General features: G+C 54.8%; 1 protein-coding gene across 3 annotated transcripts in view; it reads left to right on the top strand.

Moving 5' to 3' along the window:
- PSD2 (pleckstrin and Sec7 domain containing 2) overlaps positions 1-27693 on the top strand; it is a 72630-nt gene that overhangs the window by 15314 nt on the left and 29623 nt on the right. Inside the window, exons 2-6 of one of the 3 annotated variants that reach the window (XM_086411970.1) lie at positions 4081-4219; positions 18007-18420; positions 21722-22189; positions 22513-22707; positions 25456-25536. In XM_086411970.1, coding sequence (XP_086268096.1) covers positions 18047-18420; positions 21722-22189; positions 22513-22707; positions 25456-25536 — 1118 coding nt within the window. In that variant the 5' untranslated portion in view covers positions 4081-4219; positions 18007-18046. Of the gene's footprint in view, positions 1-3723; positions 4220-16761; positions 16891-18006; positions 18421-21721; positions 22190-22512; positions 22708-25455; positions 25537-27693 lie in introns of those variants that run through there. The other 2 variants (XM_086411969.1, XM_086411971.1) reach the window with 2 other exon arrangements.

The raw sequence follows: 27693 nt of genomic DNA on the forward strand, positions 1-27693 counted from the left end.
AAGGAAGGGACCAGGTAGGAGGTTACAGTAATAATCCTGGTGAGAGAGGATCGAGCCAGGCAGTGGCATTAGAGCTGATAACAAGTGGCTGCTCTGACACTGCTTTGAAAATAAATCCCATGGGATTTTTTGAGGGCTTGGATGTGGGGGCTGAGAGAAGGAGAGGCAAAGATAACTCCCAGGTCTTCTGCCTGAGCTGAGCGGGGGGGGGCTCAGCTGACATGGGCTGCGATGAGGAAGGTTTGGTTGGGTTAAGTTGGAGCTGCTCTTTGGACATCCTAGTGGACCCTTCAGACCAGCAGTTGAGTGTGTGGGTCTGACTTCAGGGGGAAAAGGTTGGAGCTTAAGAATCATGCAGTGAGAATCATCAAGGTTTAGATGGGCCTTGAAGCCAAGGTGGGCTCAGCATGGTAGTGCAAGGGGGAGAAGACAGAGGCCTGAGCCCTGGGGCACATTGGCATTTGGAGGTGGTGGGGGATGAGGAATCACCAAAGGAAAAGAAGAAGGCATAGCTGGAAAGAGGAGGAGAACCAGGGCAGTGTGGGTCCTAAAAGACAAGAGGAGAACATATTTCTGGGAGAAGGGGGTGATCAACTATGTCAAATGCTGCCAATAACCTAAGACAAGGTTTGAGAATTGACTTCTGGATTTGCATTGTACTGGTCACATAGGACCACTATCGAGTCCCTTTGGACAAATACTGGGAAGAAGGTGGCCCTTCCTGGAGACCCGGCTATGCAGGCATACAAAGGGAGACCCCTCAGTGTAAAGGGAAAGGTGTCTCTCTCTCGGTCACAGGTAACTTTGCAGCAGGCACACAGCATGGTGAGAGGGCAGCAGGCTGGATTTCAGCTCTCTCCACCGCTTTGCACCATGGGGGCCTTGTGCAGTGCCCAACCTGGACATCTGTCCCCAGCAGCTGTGCTGGTGTTGGTGGAGTGAGTGTGGATGAGAGGATGAGAGTTGGCTTGGAGTGTGCTCATGAGGGATTGGTAGAGGAATTGGAGAGTGTGCACAGCTTTTTAAGGAGCTTTGTTGTAGCAGGCTGAAGAAAAGGGGACAGTGACTGGAAGGGGCTACAGGGATGAGCGGAATCCACCAAGTGAGAGTGGGTGAAGGGGAAGACATCCAAGCCAGGGGACCCACGTATGCAAAGTGAGGTCATTAGGAGTGGTTGGGATGTAGCAGGATCCTAAATGTCACATTTGAGGTGGGAGGTATCAGGAGAGGATGCTGGACTGGTGGGCTTAAGCCTCTGTCTTGGGGGTGGGGTTGGAGCACAGCTAGGCATACAGTAGGTACTCATTGAGTGCACTGGGATTTCTCAGGGAATCCCTTCCCAGTCTCTCCTCCAGGCCTCAGTCTCCTGGCTGGCAGATGGGAGAATTGGATGTTTCAAGTGTTCTCTGAGCCAGGGCTAGACCTGAATGCCTTCCCCTAGTTAGTAGGTCTCAGGTCCTGGCCTCTTCTCCTCCCTGGATGCCACACCTTGTCCAGGCTGAGGAAGAGTAGAGGCCTCGCAGTGGCAGAGGCTGTGGTGGGCTGGGTGGGCTGGGAACTGCGTCTCCTGCCCCATCCAGCCTTTAGGAGCACCTTCCTGAGACTCCTCCTCAGGAGGAGAGGGAGAAGTTGCTGATTCTCCCTTCCTAGAGGGATGTCAGGGAATACAGAGCATTTTGGCTGCTGGTTGGGGGGACGCTGACCTTGTTCTCTTTCAAGGTAAAAGTGGCTACAAGGAATAGTAACGGTAACCCTCTGCCCATGTGCACGGCACCCAAAGCGCTCTCTCACTCAGAGCTCACCTGGGGCCTTGTGACTGTCCCTTGTAGCCCTTTGAGCTAGTCCCACTGGACATGGGAAAATGAGGCTCAGGGAGGGGATACAGCTGCCCGTGGCCACGCAGCCAGGAAGCAGCCGTGGCCAGACTAGAACCTGGGTTTCCTGTCTCTGGCCAGCTCGTGCCCCCTGCAGCAGGCCCCCAGAGTTTGGAAGGTTGGGGAGCAGATCCCGCCCAGGGACTAGGTTCTGGTACCAATCTGGCCCAGATCAAGTGCAGAGAGAGCAGGACCTTCCCTCTGTTTTCTCTTTCCACATGTAGTTATTAAGCCGTACTGCGTATGAGGTGCTGAGGGTGCACTGTGAACAAGGCAGACCTGTGTTCAAGGGGTCAGAGTCTGTTCAGGTAGAGATGAAATAATCCAATCCATGAGTTGTTGTTGTTCAGTCTCTCAGTTGTGTCTGACTCTTTGCAACCCCATGGACTGCAGCATGCCGGGCTCCCTGTCCTTCACTATCTCCTGAAAGTTTCTCACTTTCTCTTAACATCTGTTTCTTTGCATGAGAAATAGAGATAGTGATGTCTGTACTGCAAAACCACTGGGAGGGTTAGATGGGGAGTCACATAGGAAGCACCCAGCATCACAGTGCAGTGTTCCACAGACAGAGGCCAATGATACTATCGACACGCTGCTGTTCAGTCTCGAAGTCATGTCCAGCTCTTTGTGACTCCAGGAACTGCAGCATGCCAGGCTTCCCTCTTAACTGCTCAGCTGTGTCTATAGGATCAGACCTCCTGGCTTATGCTTTTGGAGTCTTAAGTTTCCTCATCTGTAAAATAGGTTGTAGGACTGTTTTGAGGGTGAACTCTAACACGTGGAAAGCATTTAGTATGGACTCTGGAACATGGGAGATGCACTGTTAATAGCAGAAGTGTCACCAGGGTGGATGAAACCCCAGCTCCAGCTGTACCCCAGATGAAGCAGGAGGAGACTGATCGCAGCTCAGACCCTGTGCCTCTAGTTGCTGGAAGCAGGGATTTGAGCATTGGGTAGGAGTTCGTTGAGCACAGCGGGATCAAGGCCTGATGGAGCAGAGGGTGGAATACTTGCAAAGACGTGGAGGTGGGAAGGAGTTGGGTGTAATGAACAGTCCTTGGGGGCTGGAGTGGAAGGAGACGGGTAGAGAGTGGCTTCCTTGTGGTAGGCTGGACTATAATCTGATCTCCCTTCTCTGTGGCACGGGGTCTGCTCACCCTCCCTGGCTTCTCACAGCTCCTGTCTCCCCAGATCCCTGTGCGGGGCGGGGGGAGGGGGCCTTTATCACCCCCCTGAGAAGTGGAATCTTGCTCTGTAGGAGGCTCACAGCCAGCATGTTCTTTTTAGTGTGTAGCCCAAGCACAATTCTGTCAACCACCTCCTCAGAGCTAGGGTCCTGGGCTGGGGGAGGGCTCCCCGGTGGTGACTAGCAGCGTCTGTGGGGCAGCACTGGGCTCCTGATTGGCACTGAGACTCTGCACTCCTCGCCCCCCCCCATCTGTCCCCCTCCTCCCTCTCTCCTGCACCCCTCCTCACTGCATTCCTTGCAGCTCTGTCTGGAGACCCCTTCTCTTCTTACCCCTATAGCCCAGGTCTGTCCGTCCCTCTGTCTGTCCCAGTAGGTCTGGAGGTAGGGAGGGAGGGCTCAGCCTCCCTGTCTCTGGGATCTTCCACCATGGTTCCTGCACTCCTCCTTCCTCTCTGTCCTTTGGGTCTCCCTGGGCATGTGTGTGTGTGTGTGTGTGTGTGTGTTGTGTGTGTGTTGGGGGATGTGGAGGGCAAGGAGTCAGACCACAGACCAGGGGGAGGGCAAGAACCCGCTCTCTCCTTCACCTCGAGGAGGGTGGATCCCGAGGGCTCAGGGTCTGGGGCCCTAGGGTCCGGCTGAGCGGGCCGGTTGGGTCTGGCCGCCTGGCCGGGGGTTGGAGGACCGCCGGAGCTGCCTGGGCTCGGAGGGGGGGCGGAACCTCGCAGCGCTCCCCTCCCCCACTTTCTTAAAGGGCCGGCGCGGGCTGGTGCGGGACGGGTCTGGCCGCCTCTTCTCAGCGGCGGGTCGGGTTGCGCGATCCGGCCCTCAGTGCAGAGAGGCGGGCAGGCGGGCGGGCGGCCTCGGTGGCCGCTGTCGCCTCGCGGATCCGTTCCTCCCGCCCCCGCCCGCAGTGCCCCCGCCCTTCCCCGCCCTTCCCGCTCCTCCCTCCCTCCTTCTCCCCTTCCTTCCCTCCCTCCTGCCTTCCGTCCCCCCCATCTCTGCTCTGCTTCTCCACAGCCGCGGCTCCGACACCTGAACGGGTAGCAGTGAGCGCGGGAGCCCCGACAGGCGGTGGCGGAGCGGGACGGCCGGTCCACGGTAGCCTCTTCATGGCCCCGCCGTGAGAGGCTGGACCCAGCGACCGGGAGCAGGAGCGGTGAGTGGGGCCGCGCGGGGCCACCTTGTCCCCAGGGCCGGCGTGTTCCCGGACCCCGCCCCTCCCGAAGCCGGGCTGGGGGCCGGGGGGGGGGCTGCTGGGGTTGGGGGGCTGCATGCTGGGTGGCGGCGCGGCCCTCCGCCCTCCGTGCCCGCCTGGGTCTGCTAACAAAGCTACATTGCGAGATCAATTCCGTGGCGGCTGGAGCATCCGAAGGATACGGTTGTCATGGAGATGGGGCCGAAAGAGGAAGCCCGGGATGGCAGAGTCTGGGCCAGGGAGAGAGGGCACCGCTAGAGAGCCCCAGGCCAGCCTGCAGGGAGGATTAGGGCTGGCAGCCCAATTGTCCCCTGATGCCCCCTCCCCATTTGTCTAATCCGAGTGTATATGTGTACCTTGATGGGGTGCCAGTGGGAGCTTGGTGGCCAGGGACCTGGGGTGTTCAGTGCCAGGCCTGCTGGCAGCCACCTTTACCACGGAGCAGCTTTGAGGATTTATTTCTCTTTCCAGTTTCCCAACTTTGACAGCCTGGCTTGGCGGCCAGGCCTCAGCGCTCCCAGCTCTGCCGCTGAGCAAGGCTTGTATGGGGGCGTGGCAGGCAGCAGCGGGTAAAGCACATAATGGCTATGGCAGCTGCAGGGAAGGAGGGGTCCTCGGAGTCGCTGGTGGGGCTGGGGTGGGGCAGGGAGTCCAGATGTGGGGACCCTCTGCCTGATACAACCCCCCACACCCAGAAGGATGTATTCTAACTCTTGCTGTCCCTGGAGGACCTGGGGGCTCCCTGAGTCAGAACTGGGGGCATTGTCTCTGCACCGGTCCAGGGGGCTGCTGCCTCAGCCCATCCCTTCATCTTAGGGCCATCGTGGGGGGCCCTGGGAGAGAACTGGGGACATCAGCCACAATGGAAGTGGGTCTGAGAATTCTTGACAAGCTCAGGATAAACCAGGCTGAACTCGATGAGCGGGTGAATGAGGAGCAAGTAGAGGGTTCAGGGCTCAGCCAGGGTCAGTGGGCAGCCTGGGCTCGGGGAGAGGCATTTGGACTTTCCTGGGTTCTCCAGCTCCTTCTTTCAGACCTTAGAAACAAGAGCTGCTTAATGGAGGATACTCAGCTCGAAGTAGAGTGGGGAAGGGGCATTGGGATCACCTCCAAGCCTAGTCTGTTGCCCTGGGCAGATATAGTCATTTTCCACCTCTTCCTTGAGAGGTTAGAAATACCGCCTCCCAACGACACTGCAAATTCTATGACCTGTGATCTCTCAATCAGCAAAATGGGCCAGAAGCCCTCTTTACTCACCTCACATCTCTCACGTCACACCCACTTTCCCTCTCAAAAGCCCCCTATCCCCAGCCTATGGTGAGAGACAGTGCCTTTTGAATGGGGCTACTGCAGAGTTTGGTCCTGGTGGAAACAGGGCAGGTCCCCAGGTCATGGCTGAACCAGAGGGTTCCACACAGTAGGATGAGTGGGTGGGTGGTGGCCCAGCTCAAGAGAGGAGGGTGACTGGAAAGCCCTTGGAAGGCCTCCCTTGCTGGTGCCTTTGAAGGGAGGGACTAAAGCCACAGTGCTTGGGTGGCTTGTGCCTTGTAGTCCCAGAAGTGCCAGGAGCCTGAGGGGCTTCTGACAAATGGAGGTCTCTAGGCAAAAGGTATGTATATATGGGTGTATATATATATATTCATACAGTGAGTGTCCACTGTATGATTAGGTGTGACAAGACAAAAAGTTACAGGGGAGGAAGGGAGTGGAGGGGGACACTCTAAAGAAGGGAGCTCAGGGCTGGGTGTGGAGGCACAGGGGGTCACAGGAAAGGGCAGTTCTCACGCAGCAGCCCGAGGGGCTTCCCTCCTGCTTGTCCTGGTCTGACAGCTACGGGTATGTGCTCCCCAGCTGATCTGACCCTGAGTGTTTCCTGAAGTGGGGGGTGGAGCAATTAGCTGGAAAGAAGGACTTGCTGCTGCTCTTGGAAGGACTGAGAGGGCTGGGGGGACATGATGTCACCCAGCTTCCATACTCATGCATGGCCACGGTGCTCAATACTCTTCTACACAGGGAAGTACGCCCATTGTTTCTGTTTAGTGGATACTTAGGCTCAGGAGGGCTTCCCAGATGGCTCAGATGGTAAAAATCTGCCTGCAGTTCAGGAGACCTGGGTTTGATCCCTGGGTTGGGAAGATCCCCTGGAGAAGGGAAAAGCCACCCACTCCAATATTCTTGCCTAGAGAATTCCATGGACAGAGTCACCTGGTGAGCTATAGTCCATGGGGTCGCAAAGAGTCAGTTCAGGAAAACTTGCTTGTTCCAAGTCACCTAGTTAGTAAGTGACAGAATCAGGATCTGCACTTGGGAGGAACTGATGGCTCAGTGGGTAGGGATTCTGCCTGCAATGCAGGAGACACATGAGACCTGGTTCGATCCCTGGATGGGGAAGTGGTACCCTACTCCAGTATTCTTACCTGGAAAATCCCATGGACAGAGGAGCCTGGCAGGCTACAGTCCATTGGGTTGTACAGAGTCAAAAATGGCTGAGCACAAGGCACACAGAACTGTTTGAAGCTGGGACTTCTGTCCCCAGTCTTCCTCTTCTTCCTTGGAGATGCAAGTTAGGAGGGTGATGGGACTGAACACCTTCTCTTCTGGAGCGAGGAGATGAATTTGGAGAAAACTGAGGCGCTCAGCTGGGGTCTTCTAGAGAGCCAGGATCGAGGCATTCCCATCCCAGACGACGTTGGCTTGCAGGAGAACGACACTGCCTCTCGCGACAGACGATGCTGTAGACATTCTGTGCCAGATGGTCTTTTCCAGGAAAATCTGTTTTGAGCGGCATCTTATGTCTGGGCTCCATATTTAGCCTGGCTCCTCACACAGGAGGATATACTCAGACTGTTGCCCCTTGGGGTTTTTTGTGGGGGGGTGGGCCTTGGCCAGACCCAGCTCCTTCCTATGGCTCAGGCAGAGGTGGGTTAGGGCCCCTGCTCCGGATAGCCTTGCCCCAGCTGAGGGCTGCCCTGCTGGTCTCCCTGGGCCCTGGTTGTTTCCCACAGGGCCTGTCCTTCTAAGCTGATGTGCCCATATGTTAGCTTGACCTCGTTTAGGGGGTGAGTCGCTCCAGGACTGTGTCTGCTTGGCCTGGGTGACTCCAGTGTCCGGGCCGGGCCCACGCCCAGTGTGCGGGCTGCTGCGTGAGAACTGCCCTTGCCTGTGACCCCTGTGCCTCCTCACCCAGCCCTGAGCTCCCCTCTTTAGAGTGTCCCCCTCCACTCCCTTCCTCCCCCTAACTTTTTGTCTTGTCACACCTAATCATACAGTGGACACTCACTGTATGAATATATATATATACACCCATGTATACATACCTTTTGCCTAGAGACCTCCATTTGTCAGTTATTGACATTTTGCCCACATTTGTTTCTCTCTCTCTGAAACTTCTGAAAGTAAGTTGCAGATATCGTAGCACTTCAGCTTGAAGTACTCAGTATAAATTTCCTGAAACGAGAACATTTTTCTACAATACATAATATTGTTGTTTAGTTGCTAAGTGGTGTCCAACTCTTGTGCAGCCCCGTTGACTGTAGTCCCCCACGATCCTCTGTCCATGGGATTTCCCAGGCAAGCATACTGGAGTGGGTTGCCATTTCCTTCTCCAGGGGATCTTTGCAACCCAGAGACTGAAGCTATGTCTCCTGCATTGGCAGGCGGATTCTTTACCTCTGAGCCACCAGGGAAGCCCAATATATAATGACTATAGTGTTAATCATATCCAAGAAATTTTAATGATGCAATCTAAACTCATATAATTCCATATTCAAATCTCTGTAGTTGTCCCTGTAATGTCCTTTATAGGTTAAAAAAAATTTTTTAATAAAGAATGGCACATTGCATTTAGTTATGTCTCTTTAGTCTCTCTTAACCTAGAACAATTGTCTGCTTTTTTTTTTCTTTTGAAGTCTCTTATGACAATGTCAGTTTTAAAGAGCCCTGGTCAGTGTTCATGTAGAATGCCCCACATTCTGGATCTGTCTTACTGCTTCCTCATGAGTAGATTCAGGTTAAGCATTTTGGGGTAAGAATATCCCATAGGTGATGTCGTGTCCTTCTCATTGCCTCTCATCAGGAGGCACTTGTCATTAGCTGCACTGTAATAGTGGTGCTAAGTTAGGTCACTCAGCTAAGGAGTCCCTTTGTTTCAATCCCTTTGCTCCCTCTTCCTTAGCTCCAGAAGCTTCATCCACCTGGTTGTCTGCATTCAGACCATACACTGGAGAAGGGTGCTTAGGCAGATGCTGATGGGGCCTTCAAGGAGTTCACAGCCTCAGGGGTGTGGATGGGATGAGCTGCAACTCAGGGCAGGTGTTGCCAGAGTGGGGAAGACGCCCCGAAAAAGCAGCAAGGGGCACAGGCTGGGGGGACAGCAGAGAGCCTGAGGGGCAAGACAGGAAGAAAGAGGGTGGGGCCTGGACCAGCGCTGGCCTAGAATGTGGGCTGACAGCTGGCCCTTTCCCCAGGGCACCACGAGCTACTGAAGGGTTTTAAAGAGTGGAACAAGGAGGCAGATGTGAGTGCTTGGAGAGGCACTTTGCAGAGGGTGGTGTGGATGGCAGGGCTGGCATGGTGATAAAGATGGGCAGGAGGCCCTGCCGTGGTCCAACACAAGATGTTGAGGCACTGATTTGAGGCTGCAGCGTGCATGGGGGGCTGTGGGGTGGGCTAGGGATTCATGTGATGGCCCTGCTGAAATGGGGACGGGGTGGAAAAGGGATGGAGTAAGGAGAGATTAAGAGGCAGAGTGATGAGCACTGGTGTTGGTCGGGGAGCAGTCACAGGATGGCTGGGGGAGGCTGTGGAGAATGCTGTTTTCAGTGTGTGGGGTCTAGGGTATTTTCCAGGTCAAAGGAACAGTGTGTGGAGAGCTCCCCAGGTCTTGGTGGCCACCTGTGACCCCCTCTTAGGAGCTTGCTTGGGATGAGGGCGGAGGGAAGGCCTCACACAGCCTGCAGCAGGGGGCGGACAGTGGGGCTCTCAGGCACCAGCAGGGGCGGGCCTTTGAGGGGAGACAGGGCCGGCTCAGAGGCAGCTGCCACTATGAAAGTCAGGATGAACACTGCCTTGCAGGCCCCCCAAGTCCCTTACTTCATTTTGCTTCTTCATACTTGTTGGCAGAGTCCCCACCCTGGTTAAATCCAGTGCCTGGTCTGCCCTCCGCCCTCTGCGCTGCTGAACGGGGCTAAGAAAATCCACTGCCCAACTGGTCTCACTTGTAGTTCAAATCCATGAACTTCAAGTGGGTCTTTAGCACTGCCGTGCAGTCCCACATGGGTCCAGGCCCACCCCCTCACTCCCTACCGTAGCTATTTCACTCTTTCTGTTCTGCCTTCAGCCCTAGCTTCTCTCCTGCAGTCCACTCTCAAAGCATAGGACTTTGCCTCCTACTTCTTTGAGAATGCAACAGCAGTCTTCGGACTGCCAGTGCTGTGTTCATCCATCCATGGGCCTCTGCACCATGGGTCTGCCTTTCCCCATCCCTGTGGGTGTAGGATCCCTGCTCCTGGTTTAGGACACCCTCTATTGTGCAAGAGATCCCATCCCCTTGTGGAATAGAGGGGGGCCTATAATGTGGGGGGCCTACACTGCTCCAGCAAATGTCCCCTCCTGCTTTACAGGTCCTCCTAGACTGGATCATTCCATCAGCAGATATCTTGTTATTGTTTCTCCTGTCTTAAAAGATGACTCCCATTTTCTTCAGCCAGCTATCCCTGCATCTCTGTGCTCCCCTTTACAGCAAAATGCCCCAGAAATGTTGTCCATTGACTGCTGTTCTTGGGGTGACCAGTGACCTCCGTGTTGCTGTATGCAATGGCCTCAGTCCTCATCTGTATCATCTGACAACTTCAGTCTCTCTCTCTTCCCTGAAATGCATTCCTTGACCTCCAGGACGTCCATTGTCCTGTTTCCCGCTGACCTCACGGCTGCTCCTCCTCAGTCTCCTTCTCTCCCACTACCACCTTATAACATTGGCGTGCCAGGGACTCAGCCCTTGAGTGGCTGCTCTTCCTCATTTGCATTCACTCTTGAGTTGACATCAACCAGTCCTGTGGCTTTACACACTACCTATGTGCTCTCAGCTCCCAAATTTGTATCCCAAATCTTGATTTCTGTCCTGAGCTCCAATACCTCACTCAGCATCTTGGCCGCCATGTCTGCTGGACACCTCAAACTCAACTTGTCCAAAACTGAGCTCCTTTCTTCCTGATCTTCCTTCCCAAACTTGCTCCATCCAGTCTTCTCCATCTCAGGAATGGTGCCTCCATCCTTCCAGGTGCTCAGGCTCTAAACTCTGGTGTCATTCCTGACTTCTCTTTTTCTCTCCTACCCTGTGGACTGTCCATCAAGAGGTGAGGCTTATACCAGCCTCTAGGTCTCCCATCAGTGGGCTATGGCTGAATAGGAGGGTCAGTTTTAGAGATGAGGACAAGAAGGCAATTGTGCAATGGCCCAGCACAGACCCTGTGCTGAAGCCTGAAGCAGAGACAGGAGAGGGCAGGGGAAGAGCAGGGGGAGGGGAAGAGGGGACTCCACAAGGGAGGGGTTAAGTAGCGTGACATAATCAGGAGGTTGGGAGAGGGTGAGGAGGAAGGTCTCAGGACAGAAGGCAGAGAAGAGGCAGGGTAGACAGAGAACAACACGAGGTGTTGTTCTGGAGGGTGTGGGGTAAGTGCAAATTGGGCAGGGAGAAGGGAGTTTGACGTTTCTTGGTTATCTCTTCTGGCTGTTGAATCAGACTGAGGGGAAGCTGCTCAGGGTTTGAGCCCCTGGAGTCTGCCCCGACCCAGGCTTTTTAGCCAAGGCAGGACTTGTTGGGAGGACTTGCCCTTGGTCAGTTCACTGTAGCTTTTGGGGCAACTCTCAGTCTGTAGGCTCATGGCTCAAATGTGACTCAAGAAGCAGAGTGAGTCCCAGGTGCCAACTGAAGTTCCAGGAAGACAGGCAGCAGCCAACTTAACCAGAGCAACCTTGTCCTCTGTTGCTCCTCATAACTGAGGGCTCGCCCTGCAGGGAAAGTTGGCTGAGGGCGGAGTCACCACCTATAAACCTGATTCAGGGTTTGACAGCAGGCGCTGTGAAGTTCATCAGTGTTGAGGGCTCTCCAGCCAGCATGCAGATGTATGCAAATACTAAACAAATGAAGGTGCCAAGTGGCTGGAGGGTACAGAGTGAAGTAAGCTGGGGGATGTCAAAGAATGACCTTTGCAGAGCTGGGCCCAGGGGCTCCTAAAGTCCCAGCAGGCTGTGGGGCACATGCAAATAAGATGCAAATGCACACCAGCCCTAGGAACCTCTGCTTGCTGACCATGGGAAAGGAGGCCTTTTAGACCCCCACGACCAAAGGCAAAGCTGGTTCCCCAGGGGCCAGGCTGAGAGGCGGAAAGCCAGGTGGTGCTGGGCTCCTGGTTAATCCCAGATTGACATTACCCGTAGGGGATGGGCACCTTTTAAGGGAGGTTCAGGCCTCTGGCCCTTGCCCAGTACCCCATGTGGCTTTTGTGCCTTGAGATGGAAAGATTGGAGGGAGCTTGGCCTGGGGACCAGGCAGGTGGGTCTTCACCTGCCTCAGGAAAGGGAGGGGCACCCTCTCTGTCCCACCCTTCTGATCCCCACAGGAGCCATTCCCCTGCTTTCACCCTCCGGCTGAGTCTCTGATGCCGCTGCCTCAGTACCTGCTCTGATAGGCTGCCCGGGGCGGATGTCTGCTGGGACCCCTGGGTGTCCTGGACTGCTCTCCTGTGCATTCCGCCCCCAGCATGGGCAGCCAGCTTGCTTCCCTGCAGACCTGAGAGATGGTTCTGCAAGAGCAGTAGCTGCTGCCCGTCACTGAGCACTTGTGCCCGACTCTGAGCTGAGCCTTGCACCCACAGCATCTCCTCTGTTTTCCCTACAACCTTGAGAGATGGATGCTGTTAGCACCCCACCACCCATGTTGCTGAGGAGGGGTCTGAGGCCCAGAGAGGTGGGCAACTGTCCCGAGGTCACACAGCTTGTGGGATTTGAAGCTAGGTCTGTCTGACTGCAGGGTTAGGGCGCTGACCCACCCTCCTGGACTGTTCCATCTGAGGCACTTGCTGCACAAGGTGGTCCAAGCTAAGAAGACCAGGTGAGTAGAGGGATTAGGGTCACTTTGGGGAGTAGAAGCAGGGCAGTTCTCAAGGCTCCTGGCTAGACATGCCTATCCTGGACGCCTATCCTGCCCTGGGCAGGCAGATCATGGAGGAAGCACACGCCCAGCTGACCTGTGCCTAGAAGTGTGCTTATAGCTTTGGGGCGACAGCAAGGTCCAGGCCTCCAGACTCATCAGCTGGCAGAAGTTATGGGGCAGCATGGTGAGCTGTGTGATCCAGGGGCCCCACCTCCCTGGTGCCTGTGCTGTCAGCGGCTCAGCAGGTTCTCTTGGAGGCCTGGAGTGCGCAGGGCTGGGCCGGCCCAGGCCCTGTGAGTGGTATGGGGTGCAGCTGGCCAAGGTCTGTTCTGAGCACTTACAACACACCTGCCCTTTTCGCTGATTACCTTACTTAACAATCCTTGTGTGTTTGTGTATGTGTGAATATTCCAGCTTATGTGCTGAAATCTGGGTGAGCTGGGTAATCAGTTAGTGTTGCACAAATTTGGGGGAAGGGCAGTGGAACCACTGGGGGTGTTCAGCTTGGGTTCCCAGGAGGCAGAGAATAGAGCTGAGAATGAAAGTTTTCCAGCTTTTTTTCCTTTTCTTGCAAGCAGCCTTCATGAAACTCTGAGTGGATGGTGTCAGAGGTGGAAGGTCCTTGGGGATTGTCCAGGTTGGGGTTCATGCCCAGTTTCTATGGATGGGCTGTAGGGGTCCATAAGACTCTCAACACACACACACAAATGTTGTGCACTGTGTGAGTCTGTCTGGAGCAAGATCCAGAGCTCCATCAGATGCTCAAGGAGGTCTCAGGGTTAGAAATGGTTGGGAATCTCTGATGCACACAGGGAAATGAGGCCAGAAAAGGGTTTCCTTTGCCCAAGCTCCCCTAGCACCCTGAAGGGCAACACCTGAGTGCCTGGCTCCCAGCCCTGCTCTCTGGGACACTGTGATCTTACTGTTGCCTCTACACTGACATTCCAGAATGATTTTCTCTGCTCCTGGTCCCTGTATATACCCTGCCTTGGACATCCCACCCACTCTTAGATTTGGCTTGTCCTGGGTAGTACTCAGCACCACAGGTCCCCTACCCCAGTTCTGCCTCATGTTCTTCCGTTTCTATTAAGTGCGCCTGTACTCCCCCATCTCCTCCCAAATCCACTCAGCTACCTGACGCCACCAGTGTGGCTGTGGTCGCTGTGGGTGCCTGTCTCCCCCACCCCCTGCTCTAGCCTGAAGCACTGGGTTGTCCCTTCCCTGCCCTGGCTTCTCCTAGAGCAGAATGGTTTCAACGCCAGCTGCCCAGTGATGTAGGTCTAACTGCCCTAGACCTTGCCCCAGGCCTGAGGACTCCTCATCCCACCTCACGTCCCACTGGGGGACCACCTTCTGAGTGGCTGCTGCCTCCCTCCGTGTGTGTTTTTGTGTCTCAGTGTGTGTGTGCATGTGTGTTTGTGCCCACCAATGCTGTACTGTATGCTTGCTCACAGACATGTGCACAGGCGCCTGCACCTTCGCATCTGCCCTCTGTCTTATAGAACATGTTGGGCCCTCCAGCCCTTTTCTTGAGCTTCCCACACTCCCTGGCTTGGGTCCCGGCATGGAAGGCACTTTATGAAGTTATCCCTTTGACAGTCCCGTGTCATTCTAAGCAGACACCAGCCTTGTCACTTTCCACCTTTGGGACCCTGAGCATGGTCCTCAACCTCTCTCAGCCTCTGCCTACAGTGGGGATGGTGGTAATCTCTAGGTTTTCATTTGCCAAATATTTAAAAAGTGACCACTGTTTCCCAGGCCCTGTTCTAGGCTCTGGGGGAGACAGCAGTGAACGTGACCTAGTCCCCACCCTCACTGAACTCACCAGCTAGTGAGGGAGACGGGCAGAAAATAAGGAAACAAATGGAAAATGGAGTTTCAGGTCTGCTAAGTGGTGCTTAGCAGACACAGTGCTCTGTGAAGAAATGTGAAAGAGTGCTGGGTAATCAGGGAGGACCTCTCTGAAGAGACAGCATTGGAGTTAGGCCCTGAGTGACAGAAGAGGCAGTCATTTAAAGATCTAGGAAAGGAGCATTCTAGGCCAAGGGTACAGCTGGTGCAAAGGCCCTGAGGTGGGAATGAGCTCAGGGAGCAGAAAGAAGGCCAGTGTGGCTGCTGGGGTGGGGGATGGGCCGAGGGCCGTGAACCAGCTCAGGCAGAGCCTTTTTAGGCCATGCTGAGGAGGCCAGATTGGCGATGGGAGCCGATGGGGTTACCAGTGAGGGAGGGGGTGTGATGTAATTTGTGTTTTCACAACTCCAGCTGCCATGGGAGAAGTGGGAAGGGGGCTGAGGTTGTTATAGGAACACCTGAGACCTGGCCCAACCACAGTTCTGTTAACCATCCTGGGTCCCATCTTGGTTGGTGCTGAAAAAGAGGCTGCTCAGCCCAAGGTTATCCCAAGGGCAGTCCATGGAGCCACCGCCTGGAGTGGGGCCTGGTTCTGGCTGAGGGAGGAGGCAGGAGATGTAGCCACTGCCAGCCTGTCATTTGCAGGCATCTCCTTGGCATGGGTGCCCTGTGGCCCAGCTGTCCCCCTGTCCCCTGCTCTTGCTGGCAGGGCTGGAAGTGGGCAGGGCCACTGCTTTGGGTAGATGCTTCTGGTGGAGGATTTGAGCCCATGATCCCATGGGAGGGTCTGGGAAATGGGGGCTCATCCTGTACTCCCAGCCCATCCCGGTGCAGAGAGAGCCTGCTCTTGAGTCTCGAGGCAGCTACTCACCCTGTGACCTCAGGCAAACCTTTTCCTGGTTCTGTGCCTCAGTCTCCCCATATGTCAAATGCGTTAGTAGAGAGAGTGGGCTGTAGCTGCCTCTCTCCTTGACCTCTGTAGTGTGTTTGTTCTTCCTTGGATCTCAACCCTCTCAGCACTCATGACCTTAAGTTCTGCCACCAGCCCTGGGGAAGGAGAGTGGAGGTGATGCCCCCCGTCTTGCAGATGGGTTCATAAAGATCATAAAGGTCAGACGGGACAGTGATGAGTCCCAGGGCACATGGTGATTCAGAGCAAGGATTTGGGGCATCATTTAACATTCTGCTTGGAAGATCCCCCTGTATGCACCCCTCCTTGGGTCTAGCAAGAGAGGGAGGGGTCCTGGCTCAGCTTTTTCTGGGCTCAGTTGGCCTTTAGCCCAGGCAGGGACTCTGGGCCCCTGCCCAAAGTGGAGCTCAATGTGCCCCTTGTCTGTCCACCCCAGAAGCTGAGGACACGGCCCCGTGCCCGGTGTTGGCAGAACCTCCATCACGCTGTCAGCTGCAGGAGGACGTGGCAGGGCAGGTAGGGCTGGAGCCAGCCTGAGGCAGCTGCTGGGCATCGGGGATGACCTGGGGCCTCCCAAGAGGTCCTTGATTTGTTCACAACCCTGGCTTTGGGGCTGGTGTAGACTGAGCACCAGGGGAAGCCACTTATGCTCTCAAATGTCAGGCTTCCCTGGGAGCTCAGGCAGAGTCCTGGCCAAAGGGGAGGCACTGTGCCCTGCTGGGCTCAGCCTCCCTGTGTGGCTATGGGAGCCTGAGGGATCCTGGTGGAATTGGGTTGATGCTCTGTGCCCCAGATCCAGTGCTCCCCCATGCCTGTGGGCTAGAAAGCAGACCAGAGGACCAGAACTCAGGCAGCAGGCCCATAGACCTCCTCGTCCCTCCTCTTTCCTTTCTAAATGCTTCCCTCCCTGCAAGGAGTCTCAGCTGAGGCGATGACCTCCTGTTCTCCCTCCTCTGAGCACACAACCTGAGGGAATGGACTGAAATAGCAACTGCAGCAAGGGATTTAGGGCAGACCAGAAAGAATCCCTCACTCAGTGCCAAGCCCCTTGGGGTCCCCAGCGTCCTAGGATCAGGGCCCAGATAGTCTGGAGCCTGGCTCGGCACTTTTTTTTAAAGTCTGTGGAAGTTTTCTTTTTTTTAGAGTAAAAATCTTCTGCTCACACAGTCTTCAGAACTCTAGGAGGCAACACTCAGGGGTGGGGGTGCTGAGGCCCCAGATCCCCCATCAGTCCTGCTCTCTTCTGCTCCATGTTTGAAAACCAAGGAGCACGTGAACCTTAAGTGGTCCTCTGGTGACAGACCTCCCTCCAATTGCTCAGGAGCCCCCAGAGTAGACTCACCTTCCTCTCCGGGCTCATCTCTATGTGGGAAGTTTCTCCTGGAGTCCAACACAGTGTCTCCCAAACTTGCCGTATGATAAGAGTAACAGGTCACTAGACCCATTCTCCGGAGACTCTGATTCAGGAGGCCTGGGGGAGGGCCTGTATTTAACAAGTTCCTCCAGGTGATGACCAGGTGAGTGTAGGAAGTGTGGGCCTCCCTTAAATCCCTGTTGCTGTACCCACAGCTTGTTCTGCTGCAGCTCAGAAGGCTGACCAGTCATTTTCCTCCTCCAGCCTTTCCTGAACCCCCAGCACCTCTTCTCCAGAGGAGAGTGGGGATGCTGGGGGAAGCTGAAGCCTGAAGAGAGGAGGAAGGGAGTTCTTGGGAGGGACTGGTCTGTGTCCTTGCTGGCAGAGGTCACTGGGGTGGTGTAGGGCAGAAATGGCCACAGACAGAGAGGGCTAAGGCTCACAGCCCATCACTCCGCCCTCCCACCTGAGATTGGGCAGGAAGCCTCTGGGAAACTGAGCTGGTTCTGATGTGTTTAAAAAGGGATGGGGTGGAGGTGGCAGGTAAAATGGGTCTCCTCATTTTACAGAGGAGAAACAGACCCGGAGCAGGCAGAGGGAAGGGGGTGTTGGCCTGGGGGGAGCAGTGAGGAGTCCCAACCTGGACCCTCACGAGGTCACACAGTGAGTTGGGCTCCCCTGGAGTGCCCCATGGCAGCCTCCTCACGAGCCCCTCTTCAAGGCTGGGTGAGCTCTGGGGGCCAAGTGTCAAAGGGAACCCCAGCTCCCCCGCCCCCTCTCCAGTTCCCTCTCGCACCGCCAGAGCGTTGGGCGCTGCTGGTGGAGGAAGCCCCGATCTCCGTTGAGTCTCCCGGGTGGCGCCGCCCCCGCTCAGCACCCTGGACAGCACCTCATTCTGCGCCTCAGGATAGCCTCCACCGGGCCTCGCTTTGGCTTCTCTGGGGTGGCCTCTGTTCTGATTGACATCCTTGCCTCCTCTCTTAACTCTCCCTGTAAAGGCAGACCCTAATCCAGAGCTCTCCATGCACACTTCTCTGGCTCCTGGAGCCAGGACGAGGGAACATGGAAAGAGGCAAAGTGGCTGCCTGCTGTCGGCCTGGGGTTTTGTTCCTTCACTCACCAGCAGGAAAGGAAGTGGTCTTGGAGGAGTCTTGGACCTTTCCCTAGTCCTGCCCAGCCCAGATCTTCCTTAAAGGTTTTGGTGACTTATGAAGGACACAGCAGAGATACATAAGAGGTCAGAGAAGGTAGGACTAGGGCACAGTGGTGGCTAGGGGTCAGGAGAGAGGTGAGTGGGGCTGGCCTGAGCAAGGCAGTGAGACTCAGACTCCTCCAAGACCCTAGCTAAGACGTCCTTGGAAGATCATCTGGGCCTACCTCTTCGTCCTCAGGCAGGCTGCTTGGTGCTGGTTCTACTGGGCATTGAACTCCCAGCACCTGTTCTTTCTGATCCACCCCGTTCTCTCTCCATCTGCTGCCAGGTCTAAAGGAGTCCCTAGAGCGGCCAGCAGGGGGAGAAGCATGGATGAGGATACGCTTCTGTCCACACTGCCTGGGGAAGATGGTGCCACCTGGGACCCCAGCCTGGAACCTGAGGAGGAACCTGGGGTCCAGAATGGAATGGCCTCCAGTGAGGACCTAAACAGTAGCCACACCAGCCCAGGGCATGCAATGAGGGGCCCCCTGGCAGGCACCGAGGGGCATACAAAAGGCCTGGACATGGCCCTCCATGGCCTCAGCCTTGGCCTCTCCCTCACCAATGGCCTAGCCCTCAGGCCAGACTCAAACGTTCTGGAACATTCTACAGACCCCAGGCCCTGGAGGGCTGGTGGGCTGGCTGAGGGGGACGATGCCTCCAGGAGCCTCTGTCCAGACACTGAGGATCCTCCACTGGGGTGAGTGGGAGTCTCGGAATGGGGGTCACCACATTTGCTCCAGTGCTGCATGGCCTGGGCCTTGCCACTTAGCCTTTCTGGTTCTTCTTTTCCTCATACTTGAAATGGGAATTTGATGTCCCTGTTTTGGGAGGACAGAGCTATAAGAGAGATTTCAAAGGCCAACATGCCTGTTGTGTCCCCACTCTCAGTGCCCCTAATCACCAGCGGCTGTTTCTTTTTAAAAGTTTTAAAACTTATTTCTTTTCTTTTTCTTTTCCATTATTGCTTATTACAGATATTGACTATAGTTCTCTGTGCTATACAGTAGGATATTGTTGTTTGTCCATTCTATATATAATGATTTGCATCTGTCATCCCAAACTCCCAGCCCATCCCTTCCTCACCTCCCCTTCCACCATGGGCTGTTTCTATGTAGAGCTTGAGGGCCACACTCCCTCCATCCCAGGCTGGGCATCAGAGTTCCAAAATGCCTTGATGTGGGAGGTCATCTGGCCCATCCTTCTGCTTCCTGGAGATGAGAACTGACCTAAAGAGAGTAGGTTTTGTAGATTAATCTCTGTCAGCTATTCCTCCTTGAGTGCCATCTGGGAATTCGACAAGGAACTCCTACTTATTGGAGTAAGTCCTACTTCCTGGAGTTACAGCCCCATTTCTATTATCTCCAGCTGCAGGTGGAGAGGCTTGGCATCTTAGAGGTCCCAGTTGGACAAGGAGGGTAGGGATGGTTCAGGGGAATGTTTAGAAGCCCCCAAGGTGAGCTGAGAAAAGAAAGCATATAGAAGGTTTAGTGTGCCCTGCTGCAGGGGCTTCCCTGGTGGCACTAGTGGTAAAGAACCAGCTTGCCAGTGCAGGAGACATAAGAGACACAGGTTCGATCGCTGGGTGGGGAAGATCCCTTGGAGTAGAAGATGGCAACCCACTCCAGTATTCTTGCCTTGAGAATTCCATAGACAGAGGAGCCTGGCAGGCTATGGTCCATAGGGTTGCAAAGAGTCAGACATGACTGAATGACTGAGCAGGCATACACGCACGCATGCACCCCATGTGTACTGTGTACTGATGCATGCATGACAGTGTGTGAGCCTGTCGGTGTTCCTGGCCTGTGCATTAGGGGCACATTTGGGTGTGCACGTGGATGCATGTGTCACATGCATCCTAGCTGGAGTCACACACTCCTAGCTGGAGTGTGTCTAGGTCTCCAAGACAGAGTCAGATGCCTGCATGTACTGGGTGTGCCATATGAGTGTTTCCACCTGGGCAGGACCTAGTGTGGTGTGGGGCCTCGTGAGGTGCAGGCAGGGGGCTGCGGCTTCTTGGAGCTGCTGTTAGTGTTTAGGTGGTATAGTTTTGGAGGCTGGCTGAAGGTTGGGCAGTGGGAGTCTGCAGACTGGGCTAATGGTCTTCAAGCCCCTATCAAAACTGCCCTACAAGTGTGAAAGGGCATGAAAGGGTGGGATATGTGGGAGAACCATTCATGGTTCTGACATGGGATGAGCACCCAAGGGCAGGACTCTGTCTTATTGTTCTAGGCCCTGTACGGGCTTGGCAGAGAGAGCTGCTGGGCAGATTTGGGGTGTCTTCTCTGGCGGCCAGGGCAGTGGCCCTTCTCTTCCCTCCTGTCCTCCCAGAGGTCAGTAGAGGCAGCTTCCACCCCAGCCCCCTGCTGGGCAGCCTACTTGTGACCCAGTGTGACACTTTCCCCTACTTCCTTTTCTAAATGAGACCGCCCTCTCAACTCCTGTGGGACTGGAGTGGGTGATGGCTGTGGTCTCAGCTTTTCACTCTCAGGTCAGTATTTCTCTAGGAAGCATGCAGGAATCAAATCTCAGGCATGGTGGTGGGGGTGGTGCGGTGTCCAAGGAGTGCCTTGAGGGAGTGGAGCACTGCCTCATTCTCCAAATCCGACTCAGTCTCTGTGAGACCCCAGGGGTTGGGGGATAAGCAGGACATCCTCCAGGGGACCAGGGTGTGCTTCTTTGCAAATGGTGGGCCCTAATTTATCTGAAATGGGCCGGGCTCAGCCTGCTTCTTTCTTTTGCTGTTTCTGTTTCTCTCTCTCTGTCTCTCTTTATCTGTTACTCTCTGCCTCCCTTATTCTGTCTCTGTTTTCTGTGCTCTCTGTATTTCTTTTCTGCCTCATTCTTGTCTCTCTTATTTCTCTTCTTTTTTCTCTCTCTCTCCTTGTCTCTATTTTGATCTCTTTTAGTCCCCTTCCTCGCCTGACTTCCCTGCTCACTTGTGCGTCTCCCCAGTGGGTAAGAGGCCTCGCTTCATCTGTGTGTGTTGCTCTATTTTAGGTTCTGGGGATACATCAGTGAACAGAATATACAAAAACTCCTACTCTCATGGAGCTTATGGTCTAGTGAGGAGACATAATAAATCATAAAAATAATAGATAATTACATAGTATGTTGGAAGGGGGCAAGTACCTTGGAAAAACTGAAGTAAGAAAGAGGGATTGGGGAAGAGAGTAGGTCCCAGTTATAAGTAGGGCAGTCAGAGTGAGAAAGGGATGTGGAAGGGAGGCTCCAGTTTGAGGGAAGTGCACTCTGGGCAGAGGAAACCATTGGTGCCAGGGCCTCTCTGGGGGGCAGCACAAGGCAGGGCTTAGGCAGCAGAGTGGGCCTCCAGGCTGACAGGCATCTGCTCATTCACCCAGCGCACCATTCGGCAAGACTTAGAGGATCTCCTGTGTGCTGGGTGCTCCCTGGCCTTGTGTGTGGCGGGGGAAACAGGTGTAAATAGGGGAATAAACAGAAGGCGACAGGCTGGGAGGGGCTAGGAGGAGATAAAGGGGCACCCTGAGGATAGACACTAATGAGGGGCCACTGTGGTGGGTGGTCTGGGCCTGCCTCCCTCAGTCTCTCCAAAGAGGTGACATTAAGGCAAGGCCTGGGCAGCCAAGCTAAGAACCACCCAGTTTGTGGGGACAGCAAAACTGTGACCCAGTGAGACACTAGCTGTGATGGGGAGCCTGGAAAGAGGAGCCCCCTCCCCCTCTCCTGGGCCAGGCAGGAGCGAGAGTCACGCTCATTCATTTAGATGAATGATACCGACTGGGGGCCAAGCCTGGTGGGCACTGCGGGGGGCAGGACCATGCCTGTCCTTTCAAACTGTACCCCAGTACCCAGCCTGGCATCTGGCACCTGTGCTCAGTAAGGGTTGGCTGAGAGAATAAACAGGACACGATCCCTGCCAGGTCCCCACACCCAGGGAGCTCCCAGACATGGACTGGTGCCATCCTAGCACCTGTAAGGGGCCATCTGGCAGGACGGTGACTGGTCCGCGCATCCCACAGGCCGGGTGGCCCTGGAGAGCCAGATGTGCGAGACGGCTTCAGCGCCACGTTTGAGAAGATTGTGGAGTCGGAGCTGCTGCGGGGCACCCAGTACAGCAGCCTGGACTCCCTGGACGTGCTGAGCCTCACGGACGAGAGCGACAGCTGTGTCAGCTTCGAGGCCCCTCTCACGCCCCTCATCCAGCAGCGGGCCCGGGACAGCCCTGAGCTGGGTGCGGGCTTGGGCACTAGGGACATGGGGTCTGAGGGGGACATGGGAGCAGCCGGTGGTGGTGGGGTGCTCGGCAGCCCCCTGCGGCGCTCCATCTCCGGCAGCCGCTCCGAAAATGTCCTGAGCCGCCTGTCTCTCACGGCGGTGCCCAACGGCTTCCATGAAGACGGACCCCTGGGCCCACGTGGGGATGAGGAGGACGATGAGGAGGAGGAGGAGGAGGAGGAGGACACGGACAAGCTGCTGAACTCGGCCAGGTGAGGCAGGGCCCGGGCTGGGAGCCGAGAGAACCCAGAGGAGGCAAAACGAGTCAGGATAAGCCAGAGCCCAGAGTGAACGGCCCTCTGCACCCAGACCTCCCACCCCCTGCCTGAGGTTCCATCCTGCCCTTCCAGGTCTTTCCAGCCTGGGTGGGGTCAGGGGGCTGATTATCTAATGGTTTCCTCTGAAGGTTTTTCTGGAGGTCTAACTTGATTCTGTCCTGATGCAGTGGAGCTTCTTTCCCTGGTCTTGGGAGACCTTCCAGCCCCTGCCCAAGGGTCTCTGACCCCCTCATCCCCACCCCGCCTTCCCTCTTCAGCGACCCCAGCCTGAAGGATGGCCTGTCGGACTCGGACTCAGAGCTGAGCAGCTCAGAGGGGCTGGAGTCTGGCAGCACAGACCCACTGGCCAATGGGGGCCAGGGCGTCAGTGAGGCTGCCCGCCGGCTGGCACGCCGGCTCTACCACCTGGAGGGCTTTCAGCGCTGCGACGTGGCCCGGCAGCTGGGCAAGAAGTGAGTTGCATCTCCATCCCCCACCCCAAGCAAACCTCGTGTCAGCCCAGGGTGATGTGGTGACTTCCCTCAGGGGTGCCTAGTGCTGGGGGCTCCCAACAGTCTCCAAGAACTGCCTCTGTCCTCATTCTGGGCCTTGCCCTAAATCCATTTCCTTTCTGGGCTGCCTGGGCGAGGGCCTCTGCTTCTAGGGAGGGGAAGTAGGGTTGGGGGGCCCCTCGGGGCTGGGAGAGTGGCATGTGGCAGCAAGGACGGAGCAGCCAGGCAGGGTCTCGTGGGTGAACTAATGAGGCCAGGAACAGAGGAGCGCCTGGTCTGAACAGGGACTGCCTGGGACCCTGGAGCTGGGCAAGGGGACCCTGACCCTCACTGAGCCCCACTCACTGTCTGTTGGGACCAGCTGAAGAGGGGGACTGCCTACATACAAGCCCGGGTCTTTGGACTCAGGGAACTAGCCAGGTTGAAGTCCCGGGGGTGGGGGACATCAGCTGTGAAGTCAGTCGGTGTGTCATGAGCAGGTCTGGCCGCCAGCACGCCCGCCTCCCTTGTCTGTCTGCCTTGTCCTTCAGAGGGGCCCCCACACCCACATAAGCCTTCAGGTTGCACAGAGGCAGGCCTGGCCTCCAGCGAGGGCTGCTCCCAGGCTAAGAGAGGCAGCCCAGGCTCTAGACCCCAAGTTAGAGTTGACGGGGCCTCAGGCCACAGGAGGTCCTGAGGGCACCCCTCTTCTCCCCACTCCCACCTCTTCCACCCTCCTTAGCCCCCACAGTGCTCCTGCCTGGGCCTCCCCCCAAATCATGTTGCCCGCACCCTCGCCTCTCCCGCTGGACTACAGACCCCCAACCTAATGACATCCTCCTTCATTAAAGTTGATCCCCACCCTCCCCTGTCTTTTCAACCATTCTGTCTTCATGAGTTTTCTCATCAGCATTTAATTGTGCTTAACCGTCTCCCATCTGAAACAAAAATCCTTCCTCAAATGTACTTCCTCCCCCTGCCTCTTCACAGCCAAAATTCTGTCTTCTGCTCTGGGTGGCCTCTGTCCTCTCCCCTTCTGCACACTCAGCATCTCCAGGTTGGCTTCTTCCTGGTCCCCACTGCCCTACACAAGCCCCTCTTGCTAGAGTCAGTAGCAGCCTGGTCTCTTTGAATATGGTGGCCTCAACTCTCTCCCCTTCAACAGCCCCGACACACCTGCCACTCCTTTCTTCTTCAATTAAACTTTCAATGATGAAAATTTCAAGCACACACGAAAGCAGAGAAAGTAATACCTTAAACCTCCTTGTACCCATTATTCAGCTTCACAGTTATCAACATTTTTCTATTCTTGTTTGATCTCTTCCCACCACAGCTTCCCCTCACATTTGCTGGAATATTTTAAACCATATTTCAGACTCTATCATATGATCCATAAATGTTTAGTATGTGTCTCTAACTGACTAGGATTTTTTTTTAGATAGTCATAATTTCTGACAAAATTCCTTAGTATCTCTAACATTCAGTCAATGTTTAATTTACTCTGGTTGTCTGAAAAATGTTTGTTCAAATCAGCACACAAATAAGGTCTTTGATTACATTTGGCCAGTATGTTTCTTAGGTCCCTTGTAGCCAACAGCAGTTGCCAGGCCCCCCCCTTTTGGTAATGCCATGTATTTGTTGAGGAAACAGGAGGGAGAGCTTGGGGCCTGATTGGACTGAGGTAGAATTATGTTCTCTCTCTTGGCGAGAATGCATCACCCGGTCTTGACATTCTCTTCCTTGGCTTCCAGGACACCACACCCTACGGCTGTGGCTCCTGTCTGTCTCCTGCACGAGGTTTCTGTCTCTTCAGCTCACCCTGAGAGGGGCTCTCCTCAGGTCTCTGAACTGGGTCTGCTGGCCTGTCTGAGCCCTTTCTACAGGCTTGTCCCCCTTCCTACTCTTACCAGTTAGGGTCAGACAACTCTCATGTAGGTGCTTCTAGACCCACTTGTTGTCCTGGGCTCTGGGCACCACCCTAGGGGCTACTTGGTCATGTCCCACACCCACTCCATCCCTCCCCGTGTCTTGTTGGATTCTGCCTCAGAAACATCCCTCCTCCCACCCTTTCCGTCTCTCTCGTGGACAGCTCCTGCCAGCTCTCAGTAGGTCTCCACTCTGCAGGCAGTGTTCCAAATACAGATCTGACCCTCTCATTCACCTCCTGCTTCAAACTCTTCCAAATCAAGTCTCAATCCTTGCCTTGGCCCAGGCCCAGATCCCTGCCTCATCTCCTGCTGCCCCCATTCCTGCTTTCCAGCTCCTGCCACATGGCCCTGCTGCTATCTTTCTGGATAGTGTGCTCTACTGGGGACACTGTATATCATCCCACACCCTACTCCCTTCACCTGGCTGGCTCTTACTTTCCTGAAGGTATTTGATGAGACATCAGCTCCTCCAGGAAGCCTTATTGACCCTCTCACACCCTGGCCCGCTGGAGAAGGAAATGGAAACCTAATCTAGCGTTCTTACCTGGAAAACCCCATGGACAGAGGAACCTGGCGGGCTATAGTCCATGCAGTTGCAAAGAGTTGGATGCGATTGAGGGACTGAGCACACCCTGGCCCAAGGTTGAACTGTCAGAGTCCAGTTGGCCAGCAAGGGAGGCAGCAGAGGGATGGATGGACAGGTCTGAGTGGGTGGGTCAGGGTCCCCAGGGGCCCACTGCCCACGTGCCCCCACTGTTTGCTGTGCCCTGCTTCTAATGGACACCCCCTGCTCTCCTGGCAGCAACGAGTTCAGCAGGCTGGTGGCTGGGGAGTACCTCAGCTTTTTTGACTTCTCGGGCCTGACTCTGGATCGAGCGCTCAGGTCAGTGCGGCTGGGCTGGGTGGTGCCCACAGGCGATACATCTGGATCCTCCTGCCAGCTCTAGTGTGGACTTGCCGTGCAGCCTTGGGCAAGCCCTCTTGAGCCCTCTGGGGAGGCTGTGGGGAAGGGCCCAAGAGAGCAGCACAGTGCAGAGACTCGCTGAGTGCTGGCTCATGGGGGGCACTGCCAAGGTGAAGGAGTGCAGAGGTGACCCTTCAGGAGGCATAGCCTCGACACACCCTGCTGACGGCACCTTAGTGACACCCCTGTGAGGTGGGTGGTACTCTCCCATTTATAAACGGAGAAAGTATGGGCCAGTTCCCCAAAATCACTGAGGGAGATATGGTCAAAATGACATTGGACATGGTCAGTTTGATCTCATGTCCTGTTGATGTTTGGACCCGGAGAGTAGCCCTCAGGAAGGGCAAGTGCAGGCCTAGGGAGCAGAGGGCAGGCAATGGGAAGATGAAGCCTGGTGCCAGGGACCTGAGCCCAGGCCAGAGCCCTCGCAGGTAGGGATGGCGGACTCTGAGCCGAGCGAGGGGTGGTCCATGTGTGTTATACCTGTTTACCTCCCGTGTGTCTTTCATATTTTTAGAAACTGTATTTTCCCTTTATTTTCTCTGTTTCCATTGGGATATTTTCTACTGACCTGCTTCCAATTCACTTATTCTTCCTCTGTGTCTCATATACTGCTAAACCCATTTATTGAGTTTTTACTTTCTTTTTTTTAAATTTAAATTTATTTATTTTAATTGGAGGCTAATTACTTTACAATATTGTATTGGTTTTGCCATACATCAACATGAATCCGCCACGGGTGTACATGTGTTCCCAATCCTGAACCCCCCTCCCACCTCCCTCCCCAGAGTTTTTACTTTCTATTGTTTTATTTTTTCAGATCTAGAGCTTATATTTTGTTAAAAAACTTTTTTGGTAGGTTCTAAATCACTGCCTTATCGTTGGTGAAGGGACTTGCATAACTCGATGAAGCTATGAGCCATGCCTTGCAGGGCCACCCAAGAAGGACGGGTCATAGTGGAGAGTTCTGACAAAACGTGATCCATTGGAGGAAGGAATGGCAAGCCATTCCAGTGTTCTTGCCTCGAGAACCCTCGAGAACTGTATAAAAAGGCAAAAAGATATGACACCATCACCGATTCAATGGACATGAAGTTGGGCAAACTCCAGGAGTTGGTGAGGGACAGAGACCTGGCATGCTGCGGTCCATGGGGTCACAAAGAATCGGACACCGCTTAGTGACTGAACAACTGCAACAATTCTCTGGGGGGAGAAGTCCTCATCTTTTCATTTATTTTTACTTACTTTCTCCATCTTTCCCTCTCTTTTTGGGAACGTATTAGTCACAGTTATTATTTGAAAGTCCTTGTCTGCTTATCACAGTATCTGTGTCATCTGATTCATCTGTATCTGGTTCGATTGTTTTTCTCTTGGTTTTCCATCATCCATCCTATTTCTCTGTGTGCTTAGTAATTTTTTATTAGATCCTGTACATTGTACATAAAATTACAGTAGCTCTAGATCATTATGTGTTCCTCCGGGGGGTGTACCTTCTGCTTGTCCAGGCAGCTAGAGGAGAACAGGGCGGGTACAGTCCCAGTCTATCCAGGGCTGAGCTGGGGAGCAGCCGCTCTGAAGTGTGGTAAGGCTCAGAGTTCAACCCGATCACAGGGCAAGGGCTGCAGGGCTTTCCACTGGGATCCTGGTGTGTTCACTGGGGCCTCTCCCTTTGGTGGGTCCTAAATTACAATTTTGTCTCCTCAATGCGGCAAGCCTGTGCAAAAACCAAATCCATATGCTTCTCAGAGAGGCAGAAAGCTTAGCTTTTCAGCGTACGGCCCCTTCCATCTTTAGACTCTGGCAAATATCTCACAGGGAAAACTGGCCACATGTTTATAGCCCCTGAAGTCTCGCCAGCTCCGTGAAGCCACCGAATGTTCTGCCTCAGCCCTGTGTCCGTAATCGGCAGTGTCCCCGGGGAGAACTGCAGATCGGCCTACCTCCCTGAGGTCTCTACCCCCTGGGATCTTGGTCCCATTGGTGTCTGTTGCATCAGCGGTTTTCTGATAGCTTAAGAGAGATGTATTCTGTCTGGCATTTTTCACTGTTCTCAGTGGAAGTGTCTGTCAGCTCGAA

The sequence above is a fragment of the Bos grunniens genome, chromosome 7 (genome assembly GCF_055505025.1).
Source record: "Bos grunniens cultivar Pamir isolate PY7600 chromosome 7, Bosgru_T2T1.0, whole genome shotgun sequence".
NCBI classification, from domain to species: Eukaryota; Metazoa; Chordata; class Mammalia; order Artiodactyla; family Bovidae; genus Bos; species Bos grunniens.